Source organism: Neoarius graeffei, chromosome 4 (genome assembly GCF_027579695.1).
Source record: "Neoarius graeffei isolate fNeoGra1 chromosome 4, fNeoGra1.pri, whole genome shotgun sequence".
Lineage (NCBI taxonomy): Eukaryota > Metazoa > Chordata > Actinopteri > Siluriformes > Ariidae > Neoarius > Neoarius graeffei.
Window position 1 is genome coordinate 102,230,570 of NC_083572.1, and position 11,874 is coordinate 102,242,443.

Consider the following 11,874-nt stretch of genomic DNA (forward strand, 5'->3'; position numbering starts at 1 on the left):
TTGTGAACCCTTTAGAATTTTCTATATTTCTGCATAAATATGACCTAAAACAACATCAGATTTTCACACAAGTCCTAAAAGTAGATAAAAAGAACCCAGTTAAACAATTGAGACAAAAATATTATACTTAGTTATTTATTTATTGAGGAAAATGATCCAATATTACATATCTGTGAGTGGCAAAAGTATGTGAACCTTTGCTTTCAGTATCTGGTGTGACCCCCTTGTGCAGCAATAACTGCAGCTAAACGTTTCCGGTAACTGTTGATCAGTCCTGCACACCGGCTTGGAGGAATTTTAGCCCATTCCTCCGTACAGAACAGCTTCAACTCTGGGATGTTGGTGGGTTTCCTCACATTAACTGCTTGCTTCAGGTCCTTCCACAACATTTCGATTGGATTAAGGTCAGGACTTTGACTTGGCCATTCCAAAACATTAACTTTATTCTTCTTTAACCATTCTTTGGTAGAACGACTTGTGTGCTTAGGGTCATTGTCTTGCTGCATGACCCACCTTCTCTTGAGATTCAGTTCATGGACAGATGTCCTGACATTTTCCTTTAGAATTCACTGGTATAATTCAGAATTCATTGTTCCATCAATGATGGCAAGCCGTCCTGGTCCAGATGCAGCAAAACAGGCCCAAACCATGATACTACCACCATCATGTTTCACAGATGGGATAAGGTTCTTATGCTGGAATGCAGTGTTTTCCTTTCTACAAACATACAGTAAATCCTCTAATACTGGCCTGTATTCCATTACTGGCCGGGACTCTAATATTGGCCGGTCTCGCTGTCGGAGGAGGTAAATAATGGCCGGACTCTAATACAGGCCGGGGCTATAACCAACGATGTTTCTGAGATCATAGTGGCCTTACACAATCGTTCTGATCTGAAAGACAATTGTGATCAGTGGCGCCGCCAGGCGTATGGCCGTACGCACTAGGCGTACCTTGGGGAGAGAGATATATTTTTTTTAATTATAATTGTTACCTGAATGCTTTGGCAATGCAACATAATTTGAGAAAGAGAGAGAGAGAGAGAGACGTGTGTGCCGGCGCATTTGTGTGCTTCAGGAGTAGGCGGGGTGTGCGTGACCAAGAAAGCTCATTGGTCAATGCAGATATACTTTTCTTGCACCACTGAGATTCTCTCCAGTTTTGAGAAACGGAGACAGACAATCGTCAGTAGTCAGAGCTTGTGCGAGAATTTATTGAGAAGCGAGTCAAAAATGAGTAAACGAACCCTGAAACAAACGAGCTTGTTTCAGACTTTTACGAAAAAGTCCAAAAGCAGTGATCCAGGGGTGTCATCTGCTTGCCAGTCCTCTCCAGTATCAGCTAGTAACACGGCACCGGCAGCTTCCACTCCTCCGCAACCTAGCAGCAGTACGCTGCAGCTGGATGCTAGCTCAGTTCCTTTGAGGGAATTGCCTTCATCTACCTCTGAGTTTGAAACTAGCCATACATCCAGTGAATTTCATATAAGAACACCTACATCTCCCCATGTCCCTTACGATCAGAAGTAGATGGTTGCTCCACCTTGCTGACAAATGAGCCATCAGATAGCTTTACTAATGAGCCACGAGTCAGCCCGCTATCACTGACATCAGATTTATCAGACATAGGTAAACTTCAACCAGATGCCTTAAAATGTGCACCGGACTCTGTAAAGCTCAATGTCCTACAGAACCGCTTCAAACCAGACAGAGGGTGGGTGGCTCCTTCTACTCTGATTTTCGGTAAACTCAGAAAAATACCCGAGGAGTTTTTCAACGAGTCTATGTACCCCACGTTGCGCTACAGTGTGTGTCAGAGTCGTGCGTGCGGTAGTGCTGAGCAAGTTCACTAGATTCTAATCGAGGCTATAAAGAGTTTATTGTTTATTGTCGTGTGTAGTTCACATATGTTGTTCAAATATCAGCCTGTGTTCATGGAAGGCTATTGTTCAATTTCAAGTTAAAGTTCTATTGTTGTTTTGTGTATAAGCCTATAGATCGACTCTTCATAGAAACTGCAGCACGCAAGCGTTTTTTTTTTTTTTTGGGGGGGGGGGGAATTACACCGCTAGTGCGTACCTTACAGTTCAACCCTGCAGGCGCCCCGATTGTGATTACCGGTAGGTCTGGTGGTAACCAGGCAACCAAGCATCAACTTGACAAATAGACACAAAATCTCGTTTTTATTCATTCCACTGGTAGTCTGTTTTGCTCAAATAGAAATAGAGGCCTGCCTCTAATTCTGGCCTCCTTCCAATAATGGCCTGGACCAAGATGTACTTGAGTGAAATCAAGGCCCCAGCCTATATTAGAGGATTTACAGTAACACTTCTCATTTAAACCAAAAAGTTCTATTTTGGTCTCATCCATCCACAAAACTTTTTTCCAATAGCCTTCTGGCTTGTCCACATGATCTTTAGCAAACTGAAGACGAGCAGTAATGTTCTTTTTGGAGAGCAGTGGCTTTCTCCTTGCAACCCTGCCATGCACACCATTGTTGTTCAGTGTTCTCCTGATGGTGGACTCATGAACATTAACATCAGCCAATGTGAGAAAGGCCTTCAGTTGCTCAGAAGTTACCCTGGGGTCCTTTGTGACCTCGCTGACTATTACACACCTAGCTCTCGGAGTGATCTTTGTTGGTCGACCACTCCTGGGGAGGGTAACAGTGGTCTTGACTTTCCTCCATTTGTACACAATCTGTCTGACTGTGGATCGGTGAAGTCCAAACTCTTTAGAGATGGTTTTGTAACCTTTTCCAGCCTGTTGAGCATCAACAACGCTTTTTCTGAGGTCCTCAGAAATCTCCTTTGTTCTTGCCATGATACACTCCCACAAACACGTGTTGTGAAGATCAGACTTTGATAGATCCCTGTTCTTTAAATAAAACAGGGTGCCCACTCACACCTGATTGTCATCCCATTGATTGAAAACACCTGACTCTAATTTCACCTTCAAATTAATTGCTAATCCTAGAGGTTCACATACTTTTGCCACTCACAGATATGTAATATTGGATCATTTTTCTCAATAAATAAATAACCAAGTATAATATTTTTGTCTCATTTGTTTAACTGGGTTCTCTTTATCTATGTTTAGGACTTGTGTGAAAATCTGATGATGTTTTAGGTCATATTTATGCAGAAATATAGAAAATTCTAAAGGGTTCACAAACTTTCAAGAACCACTGTACATCATCGCAATACAAATGCTTTCACATTACTGACACAAAAATGAGCCTCTTATTATTTTCAGTTTGTAAACAAGCATATGAAGGTGGACGAGTGTTTAATATTAACATTTATTAACAGTTATTTGTCCTCTCAGTGCTCCAGTGTTAACTTTACTGAGGATATTTATTACTCCATGTCAGTGTGTACTGATCTACTGCCAGAAGGCCTCGACTGCCCTCTCAACCACAAGGTGTGACACAGAGGAAGAAAGATAGAGTTTAAACCCAACACTACAGTATTCACCATGGATGATTAAAATTTTAATAATAAGAGAGCAGAACTTTGTCTGAATTGTAGAAATTCCTGGTGCTGCGTTGGGAAAACACAATCACATATTCACATAATCTGAAATTCTTAGATCAGTTTCCTGCATAACAACTTTGCTGTCTATCTATGTGAACGCTTGGGGTGTAACACAATGACACTTTCTGTCCCTGTATCTGTTTAATGCCCTAAATAGCCATATTTGCATGCAAATATTCACTCATAAAAATGACCTGTTTATATAGATCCTATCCTGGACACTGTATAAAATGTGTTTATTTGCCTGCTATATGAAAGCTGATCCAAAGAAATGTACATGCATGGAGTTAGGCTTAGTGTCAATGTTTCTATAATGACTACATGTGAGTCTGATAAGTGTGTTCACCTTTTTAATCATGCTGCGTGTTGTGAATAAGGTTTAAATTATTTTTGTTTGAGAAAAACAGTGTGATTATTGAACACAGAGGGACTTCTTGTGGATTATTAAAAAATATATATTACTCAACTTATTGCTCAGATTTATTCACTCGGCTCGGCCTCATTCAGTGTACTTTATTTTAACAGAGTTATCAGTCTGATTAACAGGTTATAAAGCTCCATATAAACATCACCAGTGTGGTGATTGAAATTGTGCCTCATCTTGAATACTTAACTCAATCGAAGATGTTGCACCTTTCCTTTTTTCTTTTAGAATTTTCAAAAATCTAAAATTTTCTGTTTATTTTCAATTTTTTTAAACTGGATTTTCAGCATGGTCTCAGACTTTTATATTCTAAATGTATGCATTTAATAATCTCGTATGTTGGTTTAAATACTGGCCCGAGATGATCACTTACTGCGATGCACTTGAGAAAGTTTCAAAGTTTATTGTGGAACATCCTGCCAAAAACATCAAAACTGAACAGTGCTTAATTAACGCGACATTAAAAAAAACAATCATTCTAAATGGTAAAAATACACTGTGCCCCTTTATCTGAGAAAGAATCCGTGACTGAATCAGTGTCTTTACTGCGACAGAGAGCATGAGGATGGCTGAGATCAGCGTACAGAGCAGTAATAATGAGTGTAGTCACTATCAGAGAAAGCAAGACGGTGGCAATCGCGCGAAAAATAAGAAAGGAAGTGAGCAAGTCAAGCTGATAGGCTAAGATGAATGTCTTTACTTTTCTCTTTCTTCTAGCACTCATGATCTGTAAAGATGCAACTTAAAATCATACTCTTATATTCAGTAAAATGCATTCTCGATTCATACAATACATACTGCATTTCTTGCAAAACATACCATAGTCCACACAGACAATACATACAGCACTCCATACATACAACACATACATATAGCTATTCAAAATGGATAAAATACAAAGATGAATATAGTCACAAACTGTGATCATTTTTTAAAAATCAACAATCTGAACTTATTGTAAAATTATAGAAAACTCCAGAGACTACGATGGGCTGGTGTTCCTCAGAGGTTGTATTCCTGCCTCATGTCCAGTGCTGCCGAGATAGTCTTTCCTATCTCATGTGGGTAACTGAGCTGTGGAGTAGATGTCCTGATCAGAGGGGATTGTGGGTAATTGAGCAATAGAATAAACAGCAGAATCACAGGGGCCTGTGGGTAACTCTGTGTTTGTATCAATAGTTTGAGGACCAGAGGAGATTGTTGGTAGCTGAGCAGTAGAGTAAACTGTGGAAGTTCCGGCGTCTGAGGCAGAAAGTCGTCTGGTGTCTTTCATCTCCTCAAACTCACAGACAGCAAGAGGAACCTGGGAGCAAAGGGAAACAAAAAAATATAAATGTTTTCATACTTTTTTTTTGCAACAGACAATAAGCTTTGGTACTTACACACACATACACACACACACACACACACACACACACACACACACACACACACACACACACACACACACACACTTACCCCATGGTCGTTTCCTGAACTTTCAATAGAACTCCTGCCAGTAGCAGCTCTACCTGCTGAAAACAGCAGTCAAGTCATCAGTAATTGTTATAAATTGTCATTTTTAATTTTGGATTTAGTTAGATTTTGGAATCAGTTATGAATCATTCATTTCCAGTAAATGCTTTACACTAGTCCATTACAGGGCATCACATATCCACCGACAAGCATGTTTTTGTTTAGTAGGACATTCAAAAGAGTAACCCAAGGCCAGGATTGAATACTGGACACTGAAACTGTGATGCAGCAATAGTACCTGCTGTACCATGAACAGGTCACACAAAACTGAATGTGTTAAACATTAGAGAATGTGTTGTGTTTGTATGTGGGTACCTCGCATCTTGTGTCTTCTTTGTACAGTCACAAAGACAAATGAGATTCCAATCAGAAACAGCAGCAGAATTACAGACAAAAGGATCACAGTGGAAGCTGGAAATCCTGGAAGGGAAACAGACAGTCAGTCACTTTAACCTACATGCTGATCATTCATAAGGGATCAGATTCATCAAAGTCATGTAGCTAGACTATGGGGGTGATGGAGATCTGAGAAGAACCTGGTGGAGGAGAAGCTGGTGTAGGCAAGGACTTGTGTTTATTTGTGCGAAGTGAAGGTTTTGATGGTGATGGTGGTGATGATGATGGTGATGACGATGATGGCAATGGTGATGATGGCGGTGGTGGCGGCGATGGTGATGATGATGATGATGATGGTGATGCTGGCAATTGCGATGATGGTGGTGGTGATTGCGGTGATGATGGCGGTAATGATGGCGATGGCGGAGATGAAGGTTGTGTTGGTTTCGAGGTTGAAACTGGGACACGAGGACCTACAGCAGTGAAAAGTGTAGTTAGATAATGAATGACAAAGTGAGTAAATCAAGTATATGACAAAGTGGTACAGATGCAACACCATATACATTTTGGATGTGTGGAACTTCAGAAATACTGACTCCTGTTTGTACATCTGATAAAGCACAGGAAGAGTACTGAAGCAAAAACATTTTTTTGTCCTGGGATTATCGTGATATCACAGGCTAGTCTTGGTTAGGATGTGCACTGACAGTGTCATAATAGTCAATATAATGTGTCTGCATGTCTCTACAAACTCACCAATAGCTCTCAGGTAGATCTGTGTGAAATAAACCTTGTATCCATGATCAGATGTCCAGGCTGCTTCAACTCCACACCAGTATTCACCAGAGTCCTGCTCAGTTACATTTCTAATAATCATTGTGAAGATTTGTTTTGCTCTGTCATCATACAGGGAGAATTTCCCCTCATTTACATACTTTCTACTTTCCTTAACAGATTCTTTATAAAAACAAGCAGCTTGTTGCAGCGTCTTCTTGGAGAGGAATTTGCGGTCCCTCCTGAGGGATCCTGGGTATTTACAGCTGATGTTCAAATCTCCTCCTACATGAACAGTCTTACTGATGGACTTCTCATAGGACAGATCTGCAAATCACAACCAATCTGATCAGTTTAGATGTGTATGCGTGTATTAGCTCTGATTAACAACACGTAGACAGTAAATTTACATATAAATATAATCACAGCATGTTTCTTCTGCTAAAACGCACAATTATAGCTGCACACCTTCTCATTCAGCTTCACTATAGTGTAGGTCTCTATTTCATCAGACACAACAACAGCACACGAATACGGTATGTTCCAGTGTCCTCTGTAATCAGCTCTCTGATAAACACACTGAAGAATCCTGAACTTCTGTTGTCATGAATTGAGAATCTGCCATCATGTGACCATTCACTGTTTAGATTTGTTGTTATTTGATTAAAACACCACTGATCAGCTTCGATCTTACAGAAAGATTTTCGTTTGTCTTTATATTCATCCTCATATCTGCACTTGATGTTGATTCCTCCCCCTGCATATGCTCTCACTTCTCTAGAGACCAAGTCCCCTGTTCAAAACAAGTTCAAATCCTGCTCAATTAAATAAAACTGTAAATAGCTATTACAATTTTATGGTGGAGTTCAAGTGAAAAAAAAATTTCTTTCAAGATGATCTTTCATGGGCAAATGCCTGATGATGCACATGATTCAATTTGTCTGAAAAGTTACTAAAGGGTAGGTCACAGTGAGACAATTGAAATCAGATGGTCATAAAAAAGCAGGAGTGAAATGTCAGGCAAACTGAAGAGTACAGGGCAATCAGAAACAAAATTAAGTGTCGAAGCAAAAAGTTCGGTGCGAACTCTCTAAGGCACGTACCCTTGTCGTACAGGCGGGCTTGCCGTTCTTGGGCCTGCCGCAAATTCTCCTGGGTTAGGTGTGTGAGGGTGTGGAGTTTTGCGCGCAGGTCAATAATGTATTGAATTTCGTTTTTACTTGGTGAAGGTCCCTCCTCCCAATTTTCTCGCAGCACATCTAGAATGCCGCGCGGCTTACGCCCATATACAGTAATAATTCAAATGGGGAGAACCCCGTGGAGGCTTGGGGGACCTCTCGCACTGCAAATAACAAGGGTTCGAGCCATTTATCCCAGTTACGTGCATCCTCACTTACGAATTTTTTAATTATGTTCTTGAGGGTGCGATTAAACCGTTCAACTAAACCGTCTGTTTGTGGGTGATACACGCTGGTGCGGATCGGCTTAATACCTAATAACCCATATAGTTCGTTCAGTGTTTGTGACATAAACGAGGTGCCTTGATCAGTCAGAATCTCTTTCGGGATTCCAACTCAGGAGATGATGTGGAAGAGTGCCTCCGCAATACTGCGTGCTGAGATATTGCGAAGAGGCACGGCTTCCGGGTATCACGTTGCATAGTCCACTAGAACTAATATAAAGCGGTACCCTCGTGTTGACCGATCTAATGGCCCGACGAGATCCATCCCAATTCTTTCGAACGGGGTCTTGATTAACGGTAGAGGGCACAAAGGCGCTTTTGGAATGGCCGCTGGATTTATTAACTGGCATTCGCGGCACGCCGTACACCACCTATGGACATCGCCGCGAATCCCCGGCCAATAGAATCGGGCCATTATTCGGGCTAGTGTCTTATCCTGCCCTAGGTGTCCAGCCATGGGATTAAAGTGAGCCGCCTGGAATACCAATTCCCGGCGGCTCTTCGGAATTAAAAGCTGCATGACTCGCTCTTTAGTTTGAGTGTCCTGCGTCACTCGGTAAAATCTATCCTTCATAATCGCGAAGTAGTGGAAGGACGGGGTGGCATTCGGCTGGAGCGTTTGACCTTCGATTACTCTCACTTGGTCAAACGCATGCCGCAGAGTTTCGTCTCGCGACTGTTGTAATGGGAAATCCGTGAGGGATTCCCCAACAGAGAGAGTAGGGGCCGGCGGCTCCTCACTCTGACGCGGAGATGACGTAGACAGCTCTGTGACAGCTGCTCCTGCCAAAGCGACACCGGGACCTCCCCCTATTGAATGGCAGGACCCACTCTTCACTAAGTGTGTCATTAAATCCCGAAATCCTGGCCAATCAGTCCCCAAAATTATAGAGTGGGTAAGGCGAGGATTAACTGCCGCCTTCACTATAAATTTTTCCCATCGGAAAAAAATGTGGACCGACACCAAAGGGTAGCTGTGAACGTCCCCGTGCACACACAACACCTTCACCCCCTGTGCTCCCCCCAATGCCTCGTTTTGCACCAGGCTTTGGTGAATTGGGGTCTGATTACAACCAGAATCCACCAACGCCTGATATGTATCCCCTTGTATACTCACTGGTATGCGATACGCTCCGGCCCGATCAAGGGCGGCTCCTGGCGCGTCGGGGATCCGAACCACCCCGCCCACCTCCATTACCATGCACTGTTGTTGGAGGTGGCCCAGCTCCCTGCAGCGCCAGCAAACCGGCCCGGGCTTCCTCTCCGCACCGGTGTTCTGGGGCTCACTCACCTGAGGGGGGGAGAGACAGACACAGAAGGGAGAAACGGGAGGGCACCGCGGGTGCGGCGGGCCGGCACCGGTGGCGCCGACCCCCGCCTCTGCGGTGGGGGAATGGGGCGAGGACGAGACACAGGAGGAGAAGGAGAGAGAGAGCGAGAAGAGGAGAGGGGAGAAGAGGCTGTCTGCTGTATTGCCGCTGGGACAGCTGCCATATGGTCCTCCGCCAGCTCGATGGCATGATCCAGCGACGCCGGGCGGTGGCACTGGACCCACTCTGCGGTTCCTGCTGGCAAGCGTGCGACGAATTGCTCCAGTACCACCTGGTCGATGATCCCCTTGGCGTCGCGGTTGCCGGCCCTCAACCACCGCCAGCAGGCGTCCCGGAGTTGCTGGCCAAACGCGAACGGCCGGCCGACTTCCTCCAAGCACAAAGCGCGGAAGCGCTGCTGCTGCTGCTCAGGGGTGCGCCCCACACGCTGGAGGACGGCCCGGCGAAGATCCGTGTAGGCCAGCTGGCGGTCGGCGGGGAGCTGTAGCGCGGCCAGCTGCGTCTCTCCCGTTAGCAGGGGGAGATGGTGCGCCACACGCTGTTCCATCGGCCACCCTGAGGTCTCCGCGACTTGCTTGAAGAGCATGATGAATGCCTCGGGGTCGTCCTGCGGGCCCATCTTGGTTAGGGTGAGGGGGGATGGGCCCGTGGTGGGAGCGCTGGTGGACCCCGCCGACGCGAGGAGGTGCCGGAACGCCTGACGATCTTCTTGCTGGGCCAGCACAAGGGCCTCGAACCGCTGTTCCTGCTCCTTTTGGAGGGTGACTAGCGCCTGGTGCTGGCTTTGCTGGGCCGTGGCGAGAGCGTGGACCAGTTCGGCGAACAGGGAGGACTCCATGGGGCTGTTCGGCTGCTGCGCTCCAGATCCCGGGTTTCAGCACCACTGTAGCAGTTTATATGGGTGGGTGGAGCACAGAGTACGGCAGGACAGAGATCAGGTTCGTAAACGGTGGTTTTATTGCCACACTTTTCAGTGAACAACTTGTAAACTTAAACACACACACACACAACTGGCGTCTGGTTCGGGGATGAGGGAAGACACACACAAACACAAGTTAATTGACATCAGGTGTAGTGATTCTGCCACTTACCTTCCCTGACTCTGCCCTCCTGTCACAGATTGGTGCTTGACCACACCCCCGCTGCCACAAACATCAAAACTGAACAGTGCTTAATTAACGCAAGATTAAAAAAAATCATTCTAAATGTTAAAAATACACTGTGCTCCTTTAACTGATAAAGAATCCATGACTGAATCAGTGTCTTTACTGTGACAGAGAGCATGAGGATGGCTGAGATGAGTGTGCAGAGCAGTAATAATGAGTGTAGTCACTATCAGAGAAAGCAAGATGGTGGCAATTGCGTGAAAAATAAGAAAGGAAGTGAGCAAGTCAAGCTGATAGGCTAAGATGAATGTCTTTACTTTTATCTTTCTTCTAGCACTCATGATCTGTAAAGATACAACTTAAAATCATACTCTTATATTCAGTAAAATGCATTCTCGATTCATACAATACATACTGCATTTCTTGCAAAACATACCATAGTCCACACAGACAATACATACAGCACTCCATACATACGACACATACATATAGCTATTCAAAATGGGTCAAATACAAAGATGAATATAGTCACAATCTGTGATCATTTTTTAAAAATCAACAATCTGAACTTATTGTAAAATTATAGAAAATTCCAGAGACTACGATGGGCTGGTGTTCCTCAGAGGTTGTACTACTGCCTCATATCCAGTGCTGCCAAGATAGGCTTTCCTATCTCATGTGGGTAACTGAGCTGTGGAGTAGATGTCCTGATCAGAGGGGATTGTGGGTAATTGAGCAATAGAATAAACAGCAGAATCACAGGGGCTTGTGGGTAACTCTGTGTTTGTATCAATAGTTTGAGGATCAGAGGAGATTTTTGGTAGCTGAGCAGTAAAGTAAACTGTGGAAGTTCCAGTGTCTGAGGCAGAAAGTCGTCTGGTGTCTTTCATCTCCTCAAACTCACAGACAGCAAGAGGAACCTGGGAGCAAAGGGAAACAAAAAATATAAATGTTTTCATACTTTTTTTTGCAACAGACAATAAGCTTTGGTACTTACACACACATACACACACACACTTACCCCATGGTCGTTTCCTGAACTTTTGATAGAACTCCTGCCAGTAGCAGCTCTACCTGCTGAAAACAGAAGTCAATCATCAGTAATTGTTATAAATTGTCATTTTTAATTTTGGATTTAGTTAGATTTTGGAATCAGTTATGAATCATTCATTTCCAGTAAATGCTTTACACTAGTCCATTACAGGGCGTCACATATCCACTGACAAGCATGTTTTTGTTTAGTGGGACATTCAAAAGAGTAACCCAAGGCCAGGATTGAATACTGGACACTGAAACTGTGATGCAGCAATAGTACCTGCTGTACCATGAACAGGTCACACAAAACTGAATGTGTTAAACGTTAGAGAATGTGTTGTGTTTGTATGTGGGTA

The 11,874-nt window shown here is 43.8% G+C and overlaps 1 protein-coding gene across 1 annotated transcript in view; it reads right to left on the reverse strand.

Annotated features, from left to right (window-relative positions):
• Positions 1-11,509, reverse strand: part of LOC132884635 (uncharacterized) — a 33,691-nt gene extending 22,182 nt beyond the window's left edge. The window contains exons 1-7 of the mRNA XM_060918475.1: positions 11,505-11,509; positions 7,114-7,223; positions 6,567-6,911; positions 6,184-6,283; positions 5,790-5,905; positions 5,713-5,741; positions 5,418-5,470 (exon numbers count right to left, since the gene is read on the reverse strand). Coding sequence (XP_060774458.1) covers positions 5,418-5,470; positions 5,713-5,741; positions 5,790-5,905; positions 6,184-6,283; positions 6,567-6,911; positions 7,114-7,223; positions 11,505-11,509 — 758 coding nt within the window. The remainder of the gene's footprint in view (positions 1-5,417; positions 5,471-5,712; positions 5,742-5,789; positions 5,906-6,183; positions 6,284-6,566; positions 6,912-7,113; positions 7,224-11,504) is intronic.
• Positions 11,510-11,874: the final 365 nt, after the last annotated feature.